The 24,816-nt window shown below is 45.1% G+C and overlaps 1 protein-coding gene across 4 annotated transcripts in view; it reads right to left on the reverse strand.

Annotated features, from left to right (window-relative positions):
* The window catches only part of FRMD4A (FERM domain containing 4A), a 350,000-nt gene that overhangs the window by 78,191 nt on the left and 246,993 nt on the right, over positions 1-24,816 (reverse strand). For all 4 annotated transcript variants that reach the window (XM_023548905.2, XM_010590718.3, XM_010590719.3 and 1 more), the window contains exons 8-11: positions 22,585-22,668; positions 15,655-15,720; positions 15,352-15,409; positions 13,666-13,752 (exon numbers count right to left, since the gene is read on the reverse strand). In XM_023548905.2, the coding sequence (XP_023404673.1) occupies positions 13,666-13,752; positions 15,352-15,409; positions 15,655-15,720; positions 22,585-22,668 (295 nt within the window). The remainder of the gene's footprint in view (positions 1-13,665; positions 13,753-15,351; positions 15,410-15,654; positions 15,721-22,584; positions 22,669-24,816) is intronic.

The raw sequence follows: 24,816 nt of genomic DNA on the forward strand, positions 1-24,816 counted from the left end.
TGATAGCTTTTGGTTTTGTTTGTTCACATGGCATCCAAGGCCAACAGGGTTCCTTGAACAGTGGGGATCCATTTCTACAGGGTTATTTAAGAGCTCAGTCTCAAGCCAGCTGCTGTGCTCTCCAGCTGGGTGTTTGTATGTTAAAAATACAGAGTGCTGTTTGACCCTTGCTATCTAAACAACCCATGTGGCTATTTAGATGACCTTTCTTAATGCTGGTACATGTGCCTGCTCAGGGGTTGGGTGGACAACAAATCTGAGGAAACCAGGCACTGGAAGGGGCAGTGGCTGACTTCTGGGGGCCATGTACCACAAAAGAGACAGGCATGTCAGCTAGGGGAAGGAAATTACTTTTGGTCATCTCAGCAGATCTAGTGTGGGCTTGGCTAAATTGGAGAAAAGTCAAAGATAGACAAGGGTCTTACCAGGGCCAGTTGGTGCTGAGCTGCATCTGACTTGTAGTGATCCCACGTGTGTCAGAGCAGAACTGGCTGAGTTGCATCTGACTTGTAGTGATCCCACGTGTGTCAGAGCAGAACTGTGCTCCACAGGGTTTCCAGTGGCTGACTTTTTGGAAGTAGGTCACCAGGGCTTTCTTTCAAAGTGCCTCTGGATGGACTCGAACCTCCAACCTTTCAGTTAGCAGCCAAATGTGTTAACTGCGCACCACCCAGGGACTCCAGACAAGGGGCAAGTTACTTAGAAATAGGCATTCCCCCCTTCCACCACTTTCTTTTTGGGAAGAGTGTTGCTTTTCATTCTTCCTTTTATTAATTATTCCTCTCTGGCTTTACAGTGAGCATTCCCCTTGCTTCATTCCTCCTAGCTGCTTCTAGTTTCAAGTTTCCCTTAACCTCAAGATGCCAGATCATCTATATCAACTCCATTGTTGACGAGGAAACTGAGGCCCAGGGAAGCAGGGCTTCAAACTGGTTCCTTCTGGTTTGAACCCCTGCTGAGAATTTGCATTTCCACCCCTGATATACTGAATCAGAACCTACATTTTAACAAGATCCCCAGGCAATTCTTATGTATAACTTCCTGGGAACTTGGCAAATTCTCAGTAGGGGTTTGAACCAGACCAAACCGGTTCAAAGCCCTGAAGGGAAGTGAATTATGTCGCAGAACTGGAGTTAGAACTGAGGTGTCTTGGTCCCAGGCCATTCCAAATAACACTAGGGTGTCTGAGGCAGGGGCAGGTGTGTAGTACCCAACAACCAGTATCCCAGGGATCATTTCCATGGGATCTTCACAGCACGAGCACACCCCCTTCCAAGAGATACCTCCAAGCATGTTACCCTGGGAGAGATTTGAACCTCCCTCTCTTTAAGGAGCCGTGGTGGTACAGTGGTTAAGCACTCAGCTGCTAACTGAAAGGTGGCCGGTTCAAAACCACCAGCAGCTCTGCAGGAGAAAATACCTGGTTATCTGCTCCCGTAAAGATCACAGTAAAGGAAACCCTATGGGGCAGTTCTACTCTGTCCTATAGGTCACTGTGAGTCGGAATCAACTCGATGGAACACAACAACAACTCTTTAAGGGGTAATGATCTTCCTCACCTCTTGTACGTCTGCAAAGAAATTACCCTCACCAGGCCAGTCTTGTATACATTGCAGCTTCTAAGGATTATCCACCTGGATAGGGCAATGCTTTTTTTCTGCTCACAGACAGGTCACCCTCCTCAAAAGTGCTAGTCTGATACGAGCACAAGAGTACAAGGAGAATGCAAGCTGGTGTCCTTGGAAGTTTGGCTTACTCAGGACCAGGCTCAGAAATGGCCTTGACAGGAACCTGTGGGAACAGAGGGGCCCTGGGTTCCCAGATCCAATGACCAAGAAGAAATTAATCCCCCTAACAAAGAGACATTGTTTGCTCTTCACGGCGATCCTGCCTCTCATGTTCAGTATAAAAGAGGCTGGCGATATTTGCTATGTCAAGAGCAGCCCTTTTATCTTGAGGAACAGGAAACTCATTGAGGTGTGAATTTATTCAAGACGGAGAAAATTAGACCATGTCCTGTGTCTTACAAGGTCCATTTCATGGACGTAAAAAGACAGGCACAGAGAGGCTAAATAAGTTGTTCTATCACAACTTTTTGAAATATACTGGAAGTAAGAGAATTCATTGGACCAAAATCTGCTTTGGTGGAGATTTGTTTTTGGCCTTTGAGTGAATATGGGGGCTACTGGCTTACAAAGCATCATTTTTTTTTTTTTTTTTAATTTTAAAGGTATAATTGTTCTAGGAAGAATTAAAAAAAAAAAATTATCGTGGTAAAGTACACATAGCAAAAATTTGCCATTTTAACCATTTTTAAGTGTACCATTTAGTAACCTTAATTACACTCTCCATGTAGTGTTACCATCACCACTGTTGTTGTTAGGTGCCACGGAGTCGGTTCCGACTCATAGCAACCCTACGTACCACACAATGAAACACTGCCCGGTCCTGCACCATCCTCACAATTGTTGTTATGTTTGAGCCCATTGTTGCTGCCACTGTGTCAATCCATCTTGTTGAGAGTCTTCCTCTTTTTTGGTGGCCCTCTACTTTACCAAGCATGATGTCCTTTTCCAGGTACTGATCCTCCTGATATCATGTCCAAAATATGTGAGACTTAGTCTTGCCATCCTTGTTTCCAAGGAGCATTCTGGCTGTACTTCTTCCAAGACAGATTCGACCGTCACCACTATTCCCAAAAGTTTTTCATCACTTCAGACAGAAACTCAGTACTCTTCAGGAAGGAATTTGATTTTAACTCAGACTAACATACCTTTATGACAACAGAAACAACAAAGTAGGATCACGTGGAAAGTTCCTTGCTGCCTGCATGTAAAGCAGCGGTTCACAAACTTTACTGCATGTATCTGAGTCACCTCGAAGGCTTGTAAAAATATAAGATTGCTGAGTGCCACCTGCACAGTTTCTGATTCTGTCAGTCTTGAGTGGAGCCCTGCATTTCTAGCAAGTTCCCAGATGATGTGGATGCTGCTGGGCCAGGGACCACACTTTGAAGGCCGTTGCTATAAAAGATACAGTGCTGTGTTGGCCAGCTTCTCCCTTCAGGATTGAAGGCCTTACTCCCTCTTCGGAAATCGCCCTCAGCTGAAGAGAGCCACCTTGCTTGCCTGACTTCATAATCCCCTCCCTGGGGTCACCTGTATACTGCAGTATAAACTTAGTCCCCAGCCTCAGTGGCAGCTCTGAGGGTCATCCTTCAGCGCTTTGTCCCAGGTGGAGTGATGCAACGTTTGAGGTTGCATCCTGGTCCAATTTCTCTCTCTGCCCAATTCTTCATCCTTCACTTTCCCTGTTGGTGTCAATCCCAGGGACACTCCCCAGGAAACTTCTTGCATGCTAACCCATCTCAGACTCTTACTTCCCAGGGAAACCAACGTGCAACACTCAGAAGTACTCACCTAAAATGGCACCTCCTTGGAGAAACCACTCCTGACCATCCACCACCCTCCCACTCTTCCTTGTTCTGACTTAGTGTCCTTCATATAACCCAATTCTCTGATGCTATATGTAAAATGGGGCCCTGGTGGCACAGTGGTTAAGAGCTCAGCTGCTAATCAAATGGTTGGCAGTTCGAATCCACCAGTTGCTCCTTGGAAAGCCTGTGGGGCAGTTCTACTCTGTCCTATAGGGTCACTATGAGTTGGAACTGACCCGATGGAAATGGGTTTGATTTTTGTTTTTTTTTATGTGAAATATTTATTTTATGTTATCATTTGACTGTCTTCCCCTAAAATGTACGTTCTGTGAGGGCAGGGACCTTGTCTCTGTTCACTGCAGTATCAGCACCTAGAATGAGGCCTGCAGCATGATAAGGACTCAAAACATATTTATTGAACAACTGAATGAATATCAGGCAGGAAGAATCACACAACCTCACCAATCGCTCCAAGTGTTTTAGTGAACTAGAAGTCTCAGAAAATTAAAGGTGCTTTCTAAAGTGCTGCCAGTGATTCGTAATGCCTTAAGTTTGCCTAGTGTTTTACAACTTGTTTGTTTTTAAAGCGCTTCATTCAATGTTTATAAGAACTCAATGTGGTGGACAGGAAACCTTGCTCTCAAGCTTTTGGAGAAGAGAAGCTGAGCTTGGAGAGGCTGAGTGACTTGCCAGCCAGGGCTGTGACGTCAGTACAGCCTGCGCAGGAAGGCTGGTCTCCAGCCATCTTTCCTCTGTCACCACTGGAGGCAAACTCAAGTCAAGTGCCACAGAGACTCACAGTAAGTCTGACTTCTCCTCTGGAACAATCACATGGGCACCATTTTACGGGCGGGCATTTCATAGCCAAACCCTCTACTGCAGTTCTAGAGCGCTAACGCTGTGTTCAGGGGATTACAATTCTTCTCCGGGAGGGGAGTTTGGGATCCTTTTCCAGGTGGTGACAACTCAGCTCTGTCTAATGTTGGTGGCTGGAGAATAGAAGCTACATTTTCTTAGAAGATGTCCCCTCCCTTCCTCCATCCCTTCTTCCCTTCCTTCGGAGTCCTGGTGGTGCAATGTTTAAGCACTCGGCTGCTAGCCAAAATGCTGTTGGTTTGAACTCACCAAGTAGCTCTGCAGGAGAAAAGATGTCCTGTAAAGATTACAGCCTGGGAAACCCTATGAGGCAGTCTACTGTGTCATACAGGGTCACCGTGAGTCAGAATCAACTCGATGGCACACAACAACTTTCTTTCTTAGGGAGTTACTTTACAACAGCAGCCACTGGTAACTCCCTGTTGCCCCCTACTATCCCCCTGGCAGCCTGCTCCTCAGCTTTGAGGCAGGTCCCTCTTGATGACCCATAGCCAGGGCCTGTCATCTACAGGCTTTGAATTTTTCCAGGTCCGCTCAGGCCACTGCAGAGAGATCTGAAGGGCTGATAAGGGCAACTGGTGGAGGCCCTTTGATCCGCCACTGTGAATGAGTAAAAGCTGCAAAATGCGAAGAATGCTGGACATAGCAAGTGGAGTCCTTTTCCCAGGAGGGTAAGGGGGTGGTTTCCAAGGGGAACACAGGTAATGAAATGAGGGAAGCACCCACCCAGAGCCAGCCGGGGCAGAGGGTCAGCGACCAGAAAATGAGTCAAGCGCATCCCCACAGCAGCGAAGACTAAGTCACCTGTGCTGATTACACTGAATGATTTAGCAGGACAACTCCACTGGGAGTCAGATCACATTTAATGGAATATTTCCTGTAAATATTATTTTCCCTTCCTGGCTCATCATCTCATACAGTTCAAAAATCTTTACTAATCCGAGGAGGTGACCATAACGCATCAATTCCCTGAGTTAACAGCCCTACTTCCAAAATACTCTCAGGACTCACAGGAACCCACGCAGGCTGCTGGGGGATGAGGGCAGGCCATTTAGCCTGGTTCCTTCTCCTAATGCCTCAGAAAGGACCTCACAGTGCTCCTAATTGTGCATCTAAGTGTACATAAAAGCCCCCCTAATTACACATCAAATAAATAAGTAAATGCTGTCTGCTGAATACGTAACAAGGACTGGTATTGTGTTTTTTCCCAGTGGGGAGATTTCATTAATATGGGCTGGTGAGTGGCTGCATCTATAAATAATGAAGATAAAATGATTTTACAGATACTCTGGAGGGAGGTTTTGTTGGGTCACACGCTTTACACCGTCTATCTCTAATGCCTACAGCCTCAGATACAGCCTACCGGAGGGGTCTTTAACTTGCCCAGCCCTGTTCGGGAAGTGTTTTCTGTCTTAATTTCTTTTGGCTTCTAATGACTAGATGGCTGGTCTGTCTACAGGGTTGAGGAGTGCAAAGTATATCAACAGGACTGAGAAGACAGCTTCACCTTGTACTGGTTGAGTTGAGAGTCTTTAGCGTGGGACAGCCTAGTCCCCCAGACACCTTTGGGACTGAGCTGCAAAGGAAGGGGCTGATTATCCTGGAAATGAGAGCATTTGTCTTTCTCAGGCTTTGACCTGAGGAATGTAAGGTCCTCCTTCTCTAGGAGAAGGAGCCCTGTGTGAGACAGACTTTGCCCAGACTTAATTATCTCTGATGCACGTGATCCATTTTCAGAGAGAGCTAATACACAATGCCTCTTCAACATAAATCATTTAATTTTCATTCATCATTTAATTTTCATTCACATGTTCTCTAGGAAGAATGAGGGAAAACTCTTGCTTGTATCAACACAACTGCCCCAAACCAGCGGGATAGCCAGCTCAGGGCACACCACTGTTGATGCTTATTTCTGCAGCTGGCATTTTTTCCTTTGATGGCCTAGGTCTCTCTAAAGGCACCCTGGTGGCACAGTGGTTAAGCCCTTGGCTGACAACAGGCAGGCTGGCAGTTTGAACCCACTAGCCGCTCTGCAGGATAATGATGTGGTAGTCTGCTTCTGTAAAGATTTACAGCTTGGAAACCCTATGGGACAATTCTGCTGTGTCCTATAGGGTCGCCATGAGTTGGAATTTACTTGATGGAAGTTTTTTTTTTTTTTGTGGTGCAATGGTTAAGCACTCAGCTGTTAACTGAGGATGGTGGTTTGAGCCCACCCAGTGACTTTGTGGGAAGAAAACCTGGCAATCTGCTTCCGTAAAGATTATAGCCAAAAAAACCCAATGGGGCTGGCAGTTCTACTCTATCATGTGGGGTCACTAATGAGTCGCACATCGACTCTATGGCACCTAACAACAACAACAGGACTCTTTAACCAGCTGCTGTTGAGTTGACTCTGAACTCATGGCGATCCCATTTGTGCTCAGAGTAGAACTGCGCTCCACAGGGTTTCCAATGACTGATTTTTTGGAAGCAGATCACCAGGTCTTTCTTACGAGGTACCTCTGGGTGGATGTGAACCTCCACCCTTTCAGTTAGCAGCCGAGTGGGTTAACACTTTAGGAACTCCTAGGTCTATTTACTTGGCTGTAAATGCAATCTAAGATGAAGCTCGAGATTTACCTTAAGTACCCAAATGCTAATCTGGCAATGTTTCATTATTCCCTGAAGCCAAAAGGACTGTAGCTTGTGAAATAAAAAAGTTCTTAATTAGGCAGTGCTCCATTTTTTACGCAGGTACATACATGCACACACTAAGGCACAATTTGGTAACTCAGATAAAATAGGGCAAAATAATCTCTGTGGCTGCAAGATTTTTAACACTTGGACCCTCCTACTTCTCTCACCATTGCTCAACCAAGAGACTTGGACACATAGATACTGCCAGCTCCCAGACTCTGCTACTATGCTCAGAACTGTGTATAACATTATTAAACTACAACCATGAGAAAGAAGAGGGGACAGCTAAGAGAATCCCAAAAGGGATTTTCTAAGTGTTAGAGTATTTATTATGAACAACAGCACAGAAGTAGGGAGAAGGGGGCAAAGCATGAGTGAAGAAAGACCATTGGGGTCAAGGAGGGAAAGAGAAGAATTTACTGAGAACTGATAAAGGGATATTTAATAGCTTGTAAAAAATTCTGCAACCTATTCTCAAATATTGTTTGAGTTCTGCCTGATCTTTTTCAAAGAATTCATGTATGCAAGCAAGGACCAATATTCTAGTGGCACAGTGGTTAAGAGCTACAGCTGCTAACCAAAAGGTCGGCAGTTTGAATCCACCAGCTGCTCCTTGGAAACCCTATGGGGCAGTTCTACTCTGTCCTACAGGGTTGCTATGAGTCAGAATTGACTCGATGGCAACAAATTTGGTTTTTTGGTTATGGGTACACGTATTGCAGATTTTGAAAAAAAAAAAAAAAATCCTGATCATGTTTGCCGCTTTCACAGAGATTTTGGGGGGCTATTCTTCTGCATATGTGGTTCTAAAATACTACTAAAGTTGGCCTTGAGTTTCTGAACACACACCAAAGCCGAAACACAGCCTGCCTGTGTCCCCACATGTCTAGCTGTTCCCAACATGTGTGCCCAGAGGGCAAAGAGGCTGTCTTTCTTACCCACATCAGAGGTTGCATTGAAGTCCCTGCTTCAGCAAGGCTAGGAGCCTATCTGTTTAGAAGGTCCAGGTAGCAGATAATGGGGACATGATTAGGATGGGGCTAAAAATGTTCTCTCTTCTCTACTACACCTCTGAGACACCCTGTGTATTGCTGTATCTCCCCCAAAGCCACCTGAGCTTCCATGTGAGGATCTGGCTACCTAGGACAGGCTCTGAAACTAGAATGGCAAGCTGCCCCTCAACCAGATAACTTGGAACAAGCTAAGTTTGGCCTATTTCTGGACAGACTCAGCTGTCTCTTCAGTTTTGTTTTTTTTTTTTTCAGTGAGCCATATGGGAACACTTCAGTGGATTCTCTTCGGAGGCTACTGAGCATGTCCGATGGTGCTAATGGTTTGCTGACGCTATGAAAGCTGTGCATACCAGAGAACGCCTCTAGGCCCTTCAAAGGAAAGGGAGGAGGCTCACCCTGCCACTGCCTCTACTTGAATGTTGGCTCTTATGATTGTGGCGCCATCCGACACAGCCACGGAACTGGATCAGAAGTGTCAGGGAGGGCCTTGGTCTGTGGCTAGGCGGGGGCAGCTGCGTGGGCTGGAGATGCAGCTGCCCCCGCAGAAGAGCCCCACGTGCACAGAACAGGGGGCCACGCCCTGTTTCCTGAGCACTGCTGGCGGCTCGAGGCCGCCGAGCTCTGCCTGGCTGCAGTGCCAAGAGACAGGAGCGCCACCTAGAGGACTGTGCCACGTGAGGCGCTCGCCCAGCCAGAGTCCTGGGCTTCGGGATTCCCCAGCTCTCAGGAGTAGAGGCACGGTTAGACACAAGCCTGAGTTTGTCGGGGTAGCACAGAGGGATGCAAGTGGTGGTCCTCAGCTCTGCTGCACATGGGAATCAACTGCGAGGCCTTCTAAATGTCCAAATGGCTGGGTAAAGGGTAGGGGTCAGGAGGATAGGGATGCGGCTCTGGCATCTGTAAATTCAGTTTCACGTAAGTGTCTGACGTACGGCAGTGTGTGGCACTTCGTGGGTGAACTTGCACTGATACTCGTTCTCATGTGTGTGCGCCTCTTCAGATTCAGAACGCCGCCAACTGGGTTTGTACTCTTGGTATTCTGAGACTCAACGTGTCTGTTAAACACAACCAACGTGGCTTTTCAGGGATGGTGATGATGCTGAGTGTGAGAAGAAGAAACAGACTCCCTGCCCAGGTCTTCTGGTACCTGGGACTCCTTAGCTATGGCTCAGGGGTTTGGCATTCAAGTCCCATCCGATGCTTTAGCAGAGGTATATACTCTGTGAGGCTGAAGAAGCCTAGACTTCACTTCCTTTTACAGATCGGTTCTTAATTTTATATTCTGAGAGTATACTCATTTCTTAAAGAGGGCTCCCCAAATTGTTTAAGCTTCGGCGTCTCCGCAAACTGGATCTGCCTCTGTGTCTCACAGTAAGAATGACGATAAAACAAAAAAAAAACAACCTGTTGCCACTGAGGTGATTCCAACTCACAGCAACCCTACAGGCACGGTGATAGGGAACTAAATCGCTTACTCACGACTACCACCAGTCGCCCTCGAGTCAACTCCGATTCATGGTGGCCCCACGTGTGTCAGAGTAGAACTGTGATGCACAGGGTTTCAACGGCTGATTTTTCAGAAGCAGATTGCCAGGCCTTTCTTCTGAGGTGCTTCTGGCTAGACTTGAACCTCCAACCTTTTGGTAAACAGTTCAGCACATTACCCATCTGCACCACCCAGAGACTCCACCCATTGACAACTAGTGTTGAGTTCTCTGGTGTGCTGATTTCCTTTCTCTGCTCAGTCTCTACAGTTCAGTTGCACTTAGAAAATTCTTTTTTTTTTTTTTTAATTGTACTTTAGGTGAAGGTTTACAGAACTAGTTTCTCATTAAACAGTTAGTACACATATTGTTTTATGATATTGGCTAACAACTCCATAACATGTCAACACTCTCCCTTCTTAACCTTGGGTTCCCTATTACCAGCTTTCCTGTCCCCTCTGTACTTAGGAAATTCTTGATACTTTTGAGCTCCAAATGAATATCCAACTGCCTACTGAGGGGGAGGGAGAAGGGGAGGGGGAGGGGAGGGAGAGAGGAAGGAACGAGGAGAGGGAGCTACCTGGATGTTCCATCAAACCTAAAACTTTGCAAGTCCTAAACTGAACTTATCTCAGATTTCCACTTCTCTTATATTCCATTTATTTCTGCTTGCCCCACTCTAGTTGAGGTACTAGTGAAGATCAGTAAGTACCTGATATATGTATCATTTGGAATATAAGCGATCAAGTGTCCTGGGAGTCATTCTAGGTTCCCACCTTCCCTTACTGCTGCCTTCTGCCTCCTACAATTGATCGGTAACATCCACCTTCTAAACATCTTGTTTTCATTTCCTCTTCTCTTTCCCTATTACTGATACCCAGCCTCAACTCCTCCGTCATTTCTGGCCTATACTGTTGTAACAATGCCCTGGTTTGCAAGTATTGTCCTGTATTCATCCAGTCCACCCTCCACATAGAAGCCAGAATGAGGCTTCTGTAACAGTGAAAATCTGATACGTTGCTCCTCTGCTTCCAGTGTTCTGTGGTTCCCACAGCTGGGAGGACGAAGTCCTGACTCCTTATAAAGCCTTCAAGAGCTATCACTTGTTAGCTCCTCTCCAGCTGTTCTCCTCTCCCTTACGTTCTAGCCCCAAATGGTAATGTGTGATTCCCGTGATGCCATGCTGCTCCCCATCACTGTCTTCATGCACGCTGGTCTTGTACCTGGACAGCCTCCCTGCCCCGTTTGTCCATCTGGGAAATTCTGTTCACCCTTTAAGACCCAGCTCATGCTTGGCTGCCTCTGTAAAGACTTCCTTCTTCTCCTTAAGCCCAGTCAATGACTCCCTCATTTAATTCACCACCAACGCTCACACAGACTTCTTCTTATAGCAGGTAGCAACACAGTGCAATCATCACACATTGCTCTCCCTGATTGACTGGGCAGGCTTCAAGTACATGAGTTATGTCTTATTTACCCCAATGCCCTATAGTGTACATGGTACATAACAAGTACGCAATAAATGTTCTTTGAATGAATGAATGAACAATGACTTGGATAACTTGGTTGTCCCTCAATTAGTAATAGGCTTGAGAATTCCAACTATTTCCTCAGAGGCTACAGAAGCATAAGTTATTATAAATAACAACTCAGTTTGAGTTAGAGCCAATGACCTGGAAAAATACACTGACCTTTTAATATTTTTAATTCCCTGGCCCAGATAAGTTCCACAAATTATAGTAAATTCTTTCACTCAGTGGCTGATTATTCACACCTTTGGCTTCTTATTTCCCCTTATCTTGAAGTCTGTTTTAGAGCCTTACAATAATAGTTGCAATTTATTGAGCCCTCGCTTATGTGTCTCACGCCATGTATTACAAATATCAAGTGCTATCTCATTACCTTATCAATCTTCACCAATACCTCAATTAGAGTGGGTCAAGCAGAAATAAAGAAAGCTTAAAGAGATCAACAAATTAAACTGAACAAGTATGAATACTTGTTAGTATGTCTTTCAAAAAAGCTTAGTGGGAGAGGAAATTTCAACCACTGGATTTTAATTAATTCTGCCATAAATCTCAGTTATCCACTTTGGCCTTGCTGTTCTACCACATGCAGGCAAAAAAGAGCTGAATAAACTGTGACCAGGATTTTGCTAAAGGATCTAGGAGTATTTTTGCCTTTTGCAAGTGGAAAAAAACGGCCAGGCAGGTTGAAAGGAGAAGGAAAGTCGATGTAAAAAGGAGGGTGTGAAGACAGAACTAGAGAAGAAAAAGCACTGAAAATTAAAAAGGCTGCACAGGGAATAGGCACAGAGCAAACAGGAAGAAAGATAAAGTGAGGCGGAAGTATGGACCCTACAGTCAAGGAAAACAAAAAGGGAAAAAATAAGAATGCAGGGTACAATTCACCTCTTGCAGCATTTCAGTGGAAACTGAAGAGGTTTTGGAGACAGCCACGTAAAACAACGTACGCCCTCAAGAGCCTGATTCCTCCCGATTGTTCCCAAGATTCTAAGCAATCCATCATTTGCTCACAGTCTTTTCTTAGAACTTAACTGATGCACTGATCCATGGAATGAAAGTCCTTCCAACATAAAGCCTTTTTTTTTTCCTTTTTCCTGTCAATATACTAAAGAAGTTGGCTCAGGCAGATGTTAACTGGACAGATTAAGATAAGCTCAGAAATGTAGTGTGGTTTTCAATCCTACTCATGGATAAAGAAGCTTGGAAACCAACATGGAATGACATAATGGATCAATATTGCTTTCCCTCCCCTAAAGCAAGCGTGGTTTTGATAGACTTTTAATATATGTTTTAGGGTTTCAACGCATACCGTTGCCCCCTTAATCTTTGCCAGAGAATGTGACTGACAGCACTTGCCTCAGAGATATTTTTCCATTATAATTTTTTAATTTGTTCTGGTCCGAAAAATGTGTGTAAATAAAAACAGAGACAAAAGGCAAATGCTGTGCCCGCTTCGAACACTTTGTTTTATGTTTACAATGACTTTGCAGAGCTCCCTCTGCTTTACCTTTTCATTGGCAAATGGCTTTATTTTCCCAGATTTCTGATCACTTCTAACATGCCATAAATATTTACTGGATCTCCAAGAACTTCTCTTATTCTTTATTTTTCACCTCTGTTTGACCTACCATCTCTTCCTTTAGCCTGCACACCTTCCTGCTCCAAAAAACCTTTGAGAGAACTTAGGTTGGCTTCAAGATTCAAGAGAGATGTTACTTTATTTTCCCAATGTATATATAGCACCCTGGTAAATTAAGGCAGACAATAGTTCCTCAAAGTCCTTTAATCCTTTTGCATTGGGAGAACTGAGGCAGTCACCTTATCTTAAATAAGTGTAACAGTTTAGGTTTCCTCAGTCACAGGGAGAAACTGTATTTACTCGGAAAGCTCAGACTAGATTACTGTGGGGTAATTTGTATACATTGACGCCCATGGAAACAGAAGTCAAGAAATCAAACGACATGTGGCATCGGACAAATCTGCTGCAAAAGATCTCTTTAAAGTGTTAAAAAGCAAAGGGTGTCATTTTGAGGACTAAGGTGCGCCTGACCCAAGCCATGGTGTTTTCAATTGCCTCATATGCATGAGAAAGCTGGACAATGAATAATGAAGACCAAAGAAGAACTGATGCATTTGAATTATGGCATTAGGGAAGAATATTGAATATACCATGGACTGCCAGAAGAACAAACAAATCCATCTTGGAAGAAGTACAGATAGAATGCTCCTTAGAAGCAAGGATGGCAAGACTTCATTTTACATACTTTGGCATGTTATGAGGAAGGATCAGTCCCTGAAAAAGGACATCATGCTTGGTAGAGTAGAGGGTTAGCAAAAAAGAGGAAGACCCTCAACGAGATGGATTGACACAATGGCTGCAACAATGGGCTCAAACTCAACAACGATTGTGAAGATGGTGCAGGACCAGGCATTATTTCAACCTGATGTACATGACGGATATAGGATCGTTACCAGTCGGAACTGACTCGACAGCACCTAACAACAACAACAATTTGTATATACTCATACTAGCTGGGGACTGGTGAGCCCAGAGGCCCTTCGGCTGTACCAGATAGCATCTTTATTCATTTCTACACCTGTTCCTCTACCCATCTAAGAGTAATTAATCCCACAGAAAAGAACATGCTTACCTTCCTTGGCTTCACTTTATCATGGTAGTCATACTGGAAGATTCCTTTGTAGCTCAGCCCCAGCCACCAAGGTATTCCCTGCTTGTCCTAGGACATAAAAAGGAGTGTGGGTAGAAATGGGGTCTGGAGAAGATAAACACAAACCAAGAGGATACTTCCTGGTCATCTGAAGGTGAAGAAAAATGCAATTTCCTTGAAATGGATGGAAGCTAATTCTCTACTTTGTACCTTAATGGATGAGCCCCATTCTCTAATCGTTGTCCGTTATGTGAAGAGTGACATGAAAGAGCCCTTGGGCTGGGGCCCAACTCTATTCCTAATCAGCAGCACAGCCACAGGCCCTTCACCCTTTATAAATAAGTAATCAATGTCCTGTTTTTTTTTTTTTTTTTTAAGACTGTGCTTGCAAAGCTAGGTCCTTCACTCACCACGAAGGACAATTTGAGATATGCTGAGCATTCTAATAACATGACCTTCTGAGCGCAGAAACTGTCATTGACTCTTAGAGCTAGAAGGGGCCATGGAGACTTTTGAAGGGGATGCCTCTAATTTTAAAGATGAAGAAATCAAAGCAACAAGTGCTTCCACTTTATCCAGGATGCCCCTAACAGGCCAAGGGCAGCACAGGGTGGGAAGGTGCTTCTACTATATGCAAGACACTACCCTATGTTCTGGGAATAAACAGTAGAAGACAATAAATACATAGTCTTTGCTACCAAGGAGCTGAGGTTTACTGGAGATATAGGTAATTAAATGCATACAAATGACATGTAGCATATTAAACCAGCTGCCATGGATGACACAAAGGTGAATGAAAAGTGTTCTAGTCTAAGGAATTAAAAATATAGTTGGGTGGAAACAAGTGAAAGAAACTGGTGGAGGACCCAGAGACTCTCAGGTTGTATGGTGGAACTTTTCTTGAGCGTAGAAGTGTTTTCTACTCTTTTTGCTGGACTTTAGGTAATAAATTTAACGTTAAACTTTTCATATGGGGCAAATTAAGGAAGGAGACAGAAAGGAAGTTATCCTTTTTCATCACAGAAAACGGGTCTCTGGGACATCATTAGCTATTATTTTAAAGGTGAGGTCCCGGTCTGGGACATTTTACACAAAATTAAAAAGAATTCAGAACGGGATCAATGTCACATTGGACTTGCCATTGCAATATTTAAGAAGACGTTTGTGGTTATGTACTCAATTTGTAACCCTGTAATCCTAGTTCTGTAAAGTTACCAACATGGCATTTGACCACCAAGGAAAACACTGCTGATGCAGCTCAAAGCTTTCTTTCTCTATCATTGTATTTAGATGGAGTTTTCCTACAGAGTAGCTCTGTAATTAAGGGGTATAGGGAGAGCCATCCCCCTTAATTAGAGCAGACCTGCTCTCCCAGGATTTGACTGAGTGCAGGGAAGTAGGGGTTTATTCTACCTACTTCACAAAAGGGAAAATCAGTTTTGGAGAGTGACTCTGTCAAGTCTTGCTGTACTTGGGATAAAATTCAGCTGCCCGCAACTTCCCTAGCATGCAATCTTCCTGACCAAGCCTCTTCCCCACCACCTACAAACAAACTTTGATAAGATGGAAAAGAAAACATGAGAAAGTTTTTATTTGTTTGCTGGTTTTTGCTTTAGGACAGGCTTGGCAACCTTTGCAAAATGTGTTCTCTAAGGAGGGTTCACTTACCTTCACTGCATAATAATGAACCCCGTAGGTTGGGAGAGATTCCACGATGCTCATGTAGCTGAAGAATTGGGAAGACAACACACACACACAAACAATGTGCACAGGCTGGTTAGTCAACAGAACTGGTATCATATACATTTTTTCGTGTGTGTGGTAAAGTTCTCAGTGGTTATTTACTTGAAAATTAAATGGAAATATCATCCCCAGAGACACGCCTTCCCAAGCAGAATTTAACCATCTTGGCATATGATATATTAACACAAACAAATGCAATCCTCATGAGCATAGGGAAGGTCCACTTACTTCACAATTGCTTGACCTCTTGTCTGGCCATTCAGTTTCTTGTAGTGCTCGATGACTCTGTCTTCACTGGAATTAGAAGAAAAGATTTCTGTTATTATAGTCCCCAAGTCAACAGCCAAGCATCTTGCTAACTGAAATACTTCTCCTGAGCCCAACCAGCCCCATGAGAAGCTCCAAGGAGCCAAGTGCTCCAGGAAAATGCTCTGTCCTAAAGTGGCATTTCCAAACTCAGCCTGGGTGAAATCCCTCAAGTTATAGATTTACTAGAGAATGTTTGTTTTCCCTTAAAGGACTCAATTCTCTATGTTGGACTTATACTCAGTGAGATAAGATTACAGCCCATGTTTTGGGTCAGCCCCTTCCAAGGGACTATTGTATGGGAGATGAGGAAGAACCAGGGAGCACATATCTGTTACCAGTGGGGAGGGACACTGAGCAGCATCATGTGAAGAAGAACTGACTGGCCAGAGCTTATACAAAGCAGAGACCAGGAGTGGACACCCTGGTTATATTCTCTCAGGTTCTCCTTCTGTCTCCTCTTGTCCCCCTTAATCCTGTCTATACAGGTTGCAATGTGGGGAGGGTATGAGTTGACCTGAACAGAGTACCCCACAACCTAACCAACTAACCCGCTGCTGCATAGTCAACTCTGATTCATGGTGGCCCCATGTGTGTCAGGGGAGAACTGTGCCCCACAGGGTTTTCAGTGGCTGCCTTTTCAGAAGTAGATTGTCAGAACTTTCTTTCAAGGCACCTCTGGGATGAACTGGAACCTTCAACCTTTCAGTTAGTAGCTGAGCGTGTTACCCTTTGTACCACCCAAGGATTCCCCCTACAACCTACCTACCTGAATTAGTCAGGGATTAAATGCTTCCAAGGAGGATGGGAAAGTTCTGGAATTTTGGTCTGGTTAATATAAACCATAAAGCAACAAAAGCCTCAGAGGAGCAGTGGAGAAACAACAACCAGCCAACTAGCAGTAATTAGATGGGCAGTCTTTTATCTTTTGAAATCTTAGCTCTAAAACAAGAAGAGGTTAGCTTACTCCTTGGGGGATAATGGCGAGGCATGCCTTTCTTTGACAGTGCAGAGGGCAGCCTCGGCAGCACAGGGCGTTCTCCAGAAAGTGACTCTGGTGCCCACTGAGGTGAGCGTGGTAGCTGCTCCCACCAGTGCCTTCAGAACGGCAGAGCCAACTTTGGCAATCACAGGGATGCAGGAGTAGGCAGATGGCCTCACATCCATCCACTGATGGATATGAGTCCAAACATCTCTGCCTCCATGATCTGGCCAGCCCAGCTTGGAGAACCTTATTTCTCACTCTTCTGCTCCAGACTCCTTCTCACCACAGGCAAAGTGAACTCCTGTCTGTTCTCAGTAAAATTTCTGACAGGAGGCGATCCTAGGAGTGGTAACTTCTCATTAGTTAACCTTTATTATCGTTAATTTATTATCCCAGAATTTATCTAAAGGTTTATTTCATCTGCCCTTTTTTTTTTTTTTTAAGCTAGACTACATGTCCTAGTCTATATGCCTATGGACTGCCAGAAGAACGAACAGATCTGTCTTGGAAGAGGTACAACCAAAATGCTTCTTAGAAGCAATGCTGGAGACACTTTGTCTCACATAATTTGGACATGTTAGCGAGAAGGACCAGTTCTTGGAGAAGGAAATCATGCTTGGTAGAGAGTCAGTGAAAAAGAGGAAGGATGGATGGACACAGTGAGTACAACGGTGCGCTCAAGCATAATAACGATTGTGAGGATGGTACAGGACTGGGCAGTGTCTCGTTCTGCTGTATATAGGGTTGCTATGAGTCGGAACTAACTCAATGGCATCTGACAACAACAATAACATATATCCTAACTTAGGGGTAATTATCTTTCAAACTTCAATTAATATTTTTTAATTTCAGTTGTCTAAAACTTGGTACATGACTGAAAGATAAAGTTCTTCACAAAACAGTGTCTTTATCAATACTCAGAATACAGGTTGGTGAGCTGTGAGGGGCTTTTCTCTTCTTGGAGAGCCACTTCCGTGGGGTCTGGGCACCCTCTGCTCCAGGAGCAAATCCAGCCATATTTTGGAATTTCTCCTTCAAGTAAGACAAAGTCCTCTCCTGACAGAGAACTCCTGAGGAGCTTCCTTTTGGCAATCACAGGGATGCAGGAGTAGGCAGATGGCCTCACATCCATCCACTGATGGATATGAGTCCAAACATCTCAGGAGTAGGCCCAACCTCAGTGGACCAGCAGACTTGTGTCAAGAGGTTCAGGGTGTTTTTTCTAGCTCTTCTCCTCACCTACTGACTAAATCCATGGCCATTTCCTACCACATGATCTAGAATTTTGTGAGGTCAACTCCTAGATCCAGGGTCAAGCAACTCAGTGTTAACATGAGCCTTTTTCCTTTTTAGCTCTTGGAGAGATGACCCATGGGGTGAGATGGGGAGAAGAAAATCAACATACTGCTGTAGCTGTGAACACAAGCAAGGCTCAGGAAGAATACCAGGTAAAGTCAAAAACACCTTCAGGCAGCTGTGCAGCTGTTTACCAGCTGAGTGGCCCCACCACAAGCCCCCACAGTGCCTGACAGCCGCAGAAACCTTTGCCATCTACCTCGCCCTGAGTCTCCTGCTGTCTGAGCCCACTGGTGAAGCCACAATAACTATCTATACCTTCCTCATTTTTTCCCATTCCCTTTGCCTCAGTTTGAGTGCCCTGGCTGGTGCAGATGGTTAACATGCTTAGCAGCTAACTGAAAGGTTGGGGGTTCATGTCCACCCAGAGGCACCTTGAAAGAAAGGCCTGGTGATCTACTTCTGAAAAATCAGCCATTGAAAGCCCTATGGAGCACAGTTCTACTCTGACACACATGGCGTCACCATGAGTCAGAACAGGCTGAACACTGCCAGTTGGCTGTGGTAGTTGCCCCAATTTAAACATCATGGGCCCACCATTGGCTAAGGAGCCCTAGTAGTGCAGTGGTTAAATGATTGACTGTTAACTGAAAGTCAGCGGTTCAAAACTACCAGCAGCTCTGCAGGAGAGAGATGTGGCAGTCTGCTTCCATAGAGATTTACAGCCTTGGAAATCCTATGGGTCACTATGAGTCAGAATCAACTGGACAGCAGTGGGTGGTCCCATTGTCTGCTAGTACATGCAATGCTTACTGAAAACCTATTCTGTCCTCTGCCCCACTCCCATCCTCTTCTGGAATTGACAGATGGCTGAAATCGACTCAATGGCAATAGGTTTTGGAAATGCACCTAGCTTTGCAGACCACCACATTTCCGAATGCCCCAGATTTGTGAATGAGACTAAATGAAATACGCTATCAGAAACCCAGGCATCAAAATAAACTGAATTCCAAAAAACTGTTTGGAGGACACAGTAAAGTGTTACTTGAAAGGGGACAGGTAAACTGCCAAAGCTGACGGTGCCGCAGCCGTGGGCTGGGTCGTGCAGTTAAGTTAAATGGTCTCTACACAGACAAGGGGGCCCAGGAAATTCCAAGGCTCTTGAAGGGGAAACAGGGTAAGGACAATGTGGTTCTCTGTGTAGGAGGAGCCACCCGCCTGCAGAAGTCAGTGATTCTAGAGTGAAGGAAGCTGTCCTTCAGGCACTGTAGGCTGGCCTGCCATTCACAAGCTAGGCCCGCCAAGGAAAATCCAGGTCAGGGCTCTGACCCTGCCTGGTGCTGTGGCCCTGGTCACATAATTCTAATGTTCGGTCTCAGATACCTCTCCTAGGTAGGCAAATACTTGGTGTGAGAAGTCCACACTTGTTAAATGCTTGAGGAAGGTTAACAGATAGGATTATTGAATGTTTAAAAAGAAAAATAAATAAATAAAAAAACAAACCCACTTCTGTCGAGTTGATTCCGACTCATAGCGACCCTACAGGACAGAGAACTGCCCCACAGGGTTTCCAAGGCTGTAATCTTTACGGAAGAAGACTGCCACATCTTTCTCCCAATTACATGTTCACTCAGCATTATTATCCGCATTCCATTCCATTCCATTCTGTTCCATTCCGTTCCATTATATGACTCTATATGTCCTCTCTTAATTACATCCTGAAGTAGGCTGGTATGGCTAATCTCATTATACAGTTGGAGAAATCGAGGTAGCAGAGAAGGAATGAAAGTTACCCAGACTGTCGTTACCCCATAATTCGGAGACTTGGCTGGGATTCTGAAACCCAATGCTTGGCTCACCACATTATAATGCCTCCCCTGACTAACGTGGGTGGGCTCCCCATGGGTTATTTTGGTGTGAAAGTGGTCTGGCTTGTCTTTGAATGCCTGTGACAGTGGGGGAGCCCTGAGAACTGTGAACCATTCAGGAATGATCAGGGCAACCTGAGAGGAGGAAATGGCCTGGGACTGTGATGGAGGTGTGGGAAGAGGTTACCTCTACCAAGAAGCATCAGGGTAAATCTTGATGATGAATGAGGATGCTGAGGCCGGGAGGGAAAAACTTGGAACAACTTGGTCTCCTAGCTCTGTTATCTATCTCCATTCTATACTTGAAGCACGAACAGCATTTATCCCTTTCCTTAAGTGTTTGGTTTTTAAAAATCCAGGCAGGCCGCAATATTAAATACTAGTTCACTACAGTGAGATATGATGAAGGGTCTTTTTTTTCTCTTTTTTTAAGCAGTGCATCGTCAGGATAGTCCATGATGCTGGCTTCTCTGTACATAATCTGGGCTGTGAAGCCTAAGGAGACCTGCTTCAAAAATACCCTTCCCTCTGTCCTGCTGCCCTCTAAGTGCACTCAGATAGTGGTATGGCCACTAATAGGTCTAAATAAGGCACAGGGAACGTGCTGGGCTGGTCACCAAGGTACAGGGATGCTCCGGCAAGATAGCTCAGATGTGGATACAGATGATGACATTCATATTTATAAAAGAGAAAGTACGTGCATTAAAACAAAAAAGCAGTCGCTCTTGATTTGATTCCAACTTTTAGCGACGCTATGGCACGTGGGCACAGAGCAGATTGTGGAAATAATGAAAGAAAATTCCAGAGAGACAGAGAGGAAACAGAGGGCATAACTCTGAAATGAGCATAACTCGAACCTGCTGCTGTTGAGTTGATTCTGACTCACAGTGACCCTATAGGACAGAGCAGATCTGCCCCGTTGGGTTTCCAAGGAGTGGCTGGTGGATTCGAACTGCTGACCTTTTTGGTTAGCAGCTGAGCTGCTAACCACTGTGCCACCAAGACTCCAAAAGATTCTTGTAAACAAATGAATAAGAGATGGTTGGGGGATGGACTAGGCTAAAGGCAACTCTGACTCCAGATGACCCATCAACGATACAGCCCTCCTGGCAAATATATGCCCATCATAGAAAACTCCTGGTGTCAGAGTTACCTTTTTCCATCACCTTCACCTTTGGTTTCCTGAAAGTGAAAAGCTGGGAGCATATAGAAGGCAAGGCCCTGGGAGCTTAAAGAATTGGGCATGAGGACAGGAGGGCTTCAGGAACAAGGAGGCAGGAATGTTATTTTTTGTGTTCATGTGCACAGACTGCAAGACTGGAAGTCTGGGAGCTGATACACGCATAATCCCTGTAGGTTAAACAGATTTTGCTTTTTCGGGGAAGACTGTAATTATATAAAGCCATTATTTATCTACACCTATGTTACTGAAAGACGAGTGGCAATAAAACAGCACGGAGATAAAATTAGGGGTTCCAGAACACCGAAAAGTTCTCTCGGCCACAGGAGCGGCTCCCTCACTCTGGGCTCTGTTTCTCCATCATGGTACTTGCTTAGGAAGAAATAATTTACGAGCTGGAGTTTTTCCTGCTAATGAACTCTGCATCCAGACATGCCCTATCTTAACAAAGGAATCTCTTAAAGCCACCCAGATGATGGAAAAATGAGTTTGCAGACTCGAAAAGTGTCTAGAAGAGATGAAATATTAGTAACTCATATATTTCATAAAGTATACACAGATGTATTCAAGAGTCACAAGCTGTAGTTTATCAGGGTTGACTTGTTCTAAGTTTGTTTTTTAAACACCAGCAGTCATGATGATTTTGGTTAAGGAGTCTGCAGGGTCCTGGGGAAGCAGCACTGTACTTTTGAAAGGACCAAGTGGTCAAGGCTTGGGAGCCCGGCAGGATTTCCACACAACACCCAGGCATGCCAGCCCCGCTCCACTGTGACTGAAACCACCATCAAATGCCTGATTCATTCAGAATCAGTAATCTGGAGCCTGACAGACGAACTACGGCATACCGTTACACGGCAGCTAAATCAGGAGATATGAAACACTGTGGGAAAATAAAGAATCAATTTCTCTCTTCTGCAGAGGGGGAAAAAAAAAAAACCCTGTAGTTCTCCCACATCACAAAACCTCACACATCCTGTCATCGAATGACAAGAATTCCAAAATGAAACCCTAGCTGCACATGAAAGGCTCTCTAAGGAGGCAATGCTTCCAAAGTGAAATTTTAGAAGTGTTTTTTTTTTTTTTTTTAAGAAAGGAAATAGAAAAAGGAAGGGTCTCATACAACAGGTGATTTAAATAAATGCAGAAAACGGCTTCATGAAGAGACCTCCACCACCGCCAGCTGCCATCGAGTTGATACTGACTCACAGCGACCCCATGTGTGTCAGAATAGAACTGTGCTCCATAGGGTTGTCAGTGGCTGGTTTCTCAGAAGTAGGTTGCCAGAACTTTCTTTCAAAGCACCTCTCGGGTGAGCTGGAACTTCCAGCCTTTCGGTTAGCAGCTGAGCCCTTAACCATTTACACCACCCAGGGACTCCGTTTCATGAAGACACAAGTCATTTAATCCCACTTGGAGTAATCCTAGAGGGTAAATCCAGTTGCCCCGAGCCCCATGCACCTCCCTCCCCTGGGGCTAGCTCTGGGAGGGAATGCCTGAGATTTACAGAGAAGGGTAGAGCGTACCAGTAGGCCAGGGAAGGGTGCTCCTTCAGGGCTTGGGTGGGAAGAGCTGGCAGCTTCTTCAAGTCACTCCTCACCACTTCATTGCTGAAAGAGAGGGAGGGAGACAGAGAGAAGGCAAGAAATGCGATCAGACTGAGAAAATAAGCACACTATTTGATACGACCTGACCCAGCTGTCCTGTCTGAGAGACCCCACATCTGTTCCTTTTTAATGAAAAGTGGTGGGAGGAAGGGGGCCTTTATCTATTTATTTACTAGAGATGAAAAAGGCACACAACACACTGAGCCGCACAGCCTCCCCTCTGAGGGCAGAAACCAGAGCAGAGTGCTTACAGATGGCCGTGGTCTCCCTCTTAAACCCTGCTGTCAGAGAGGAAGCACGGACCTGGCACCCCTGAGCACCGTGGAGGCTTAGGGCCTGGGAGGTGTGTGCACACTTGGGGGGAAGGAGCCCAGAGAAGCTCCCTGGAGCTCCAAGAAGGGGCACCATTAACTGCCGTCTCTTTTTCAGAGCTGTTGCTTCACTAAATGCAACGCCAGTTCTCTTTGCTTGGACTCACCATACACTGGAAACTGTTTTCTGAAATATGACTAAAAAAAAACTTTTGCTTTTGACAAGGCCCAGAAACTACTTAAAAAGTGTGAATTGGACTGCCTGGTGCTATTAGGAGGTTTTATGCCTCCGGCCCCGGGAATAGGAATTCTTTTCGGCACAGACTCCCATGTCAGGGATGGAAGATGCTTTAGCTCCCCTAGTTTAACCAGCCTTTTCACATGCCTGAGTTCCCTCTTCAACACTCAGTGGACGGCCTCTGCCCCAGGTCAGCACATCTGTGGTGTTTCCATGCACTTGCTACTTCCAGAGGCAATTAGTGCCATCCAATTTTGGATGGGTCTGATTCTGAAAGTGTTCCCTTAGACTGGTCACCAAAGAGCCTCAGAAGCCTTGGCTGGAGTTGCGAAGGCTCCCATCGTGAAGCCCTGCCTTTGGTGAGCCATACTTCTAGCCTAGGCTATGTCAGCAGCTTCTGCACTGCTCATACAAAACCAGGCAAATATTGGTGACTAGGACCCCGGGAAGGAGCCCTGGTGGCACAATAGTTAAGTGCTCCGCTGCAAACCAAAAGGTCGGCAGTTCAAACCCACCCAGTGGCTATGTGGAAGAAAGACCTGGTGATCTCCAATAATGATTACAGCCTAGAAAACCCCATGGGGCAGTTCTGCTCTGTCACGTGGGGTTGGTATGAGTTGAAATTGACTAACAACCTAACGCCTAACGGCAACAATAATAGGAGCCTGGGCAGTAACATCTAAAAAGCAGTAAGACAGGAGCTCAATAAATCAATATGAAAGAAGGAAGGAATACAGCAGTCACAGATGGGCAGCTCCTGAGGTATCTGGATGGTGAACATCCTAATACCTACTGCTGCTAACAGAGGGTGTGCCATTCCACGTGTACGCAGCTGGGAAGGCCACCAACAGCAATGGACTCAAGCTCTACCCCTGGACCAAGTACTCCTGGGGAAAACCGTACTGATACTTTAAGTTCATTTATGTAGTGACAACGAACCACATGGACATTGGGAGATGATATACCTCCTCCCAGAAAGGGCCTTTTTCACATGGACTATAAACAGTGATGATGAGGTTTGTGAATCCTAGGTTTGAACAACTAGCCAGAAGAAAGAGCTCATTTCTTATTCTTTGAATCAATAAATAAAAGTAATTGAACTGTTCTAATCTAAGTGACAAGGCAAAGATTTATTAGGTAATAATCAATAAGCTGAAGCATTTATGGAGTCTCTGATATATACAAAGTATTGTTTATTGTTGTTGTGTGCTGCTGAGTCAATTCTGACTCATAGCCACCTTAAAGGAGAGAGCAGAGCTGCCCCATAGGATTTCCTAGGCTGTAGTCTTTACAGGAGCAGATTGCCAGGTCTTTTCTCCCATGGAGTGGCTGGGAGGTTCGAACCGCTGACCTTTAGGTTAGCCACCGAGTGCGAGTGCTTAACCATTGTACCACCAGAGCCCGTAAAGTATTATAGGGGATCCAAAAAATGATGAGACACAGTTCTTACCAACCCCCCACCCCCAAATGATGAGACACAGTTCTTATCTTGCCTGCAGTTTAGCTGGGGAGTCAAGATGTGCACATAAGATAACTGGCATATGGGACAGTGCCTGACCATGTCAATTCAAACAGCAAATTCTAAAGTTCAGAAGGCAGAAG

Source organism: Loxodonta africana, chromosome 4 (genome assembly GCF_030014295.1).
Source record: "Loxodonta africana isolate mLoxAfr1 chromosome 4, mLoxAfr1.hap2, whole genome shotgun sequence".
Classification (NCBI taxonomy): Eukaryota; Metazoa; Chordata; class Mammalia; order Proboscidea; family Elephantidae; genus Loxodonta; species Loxodonta africana.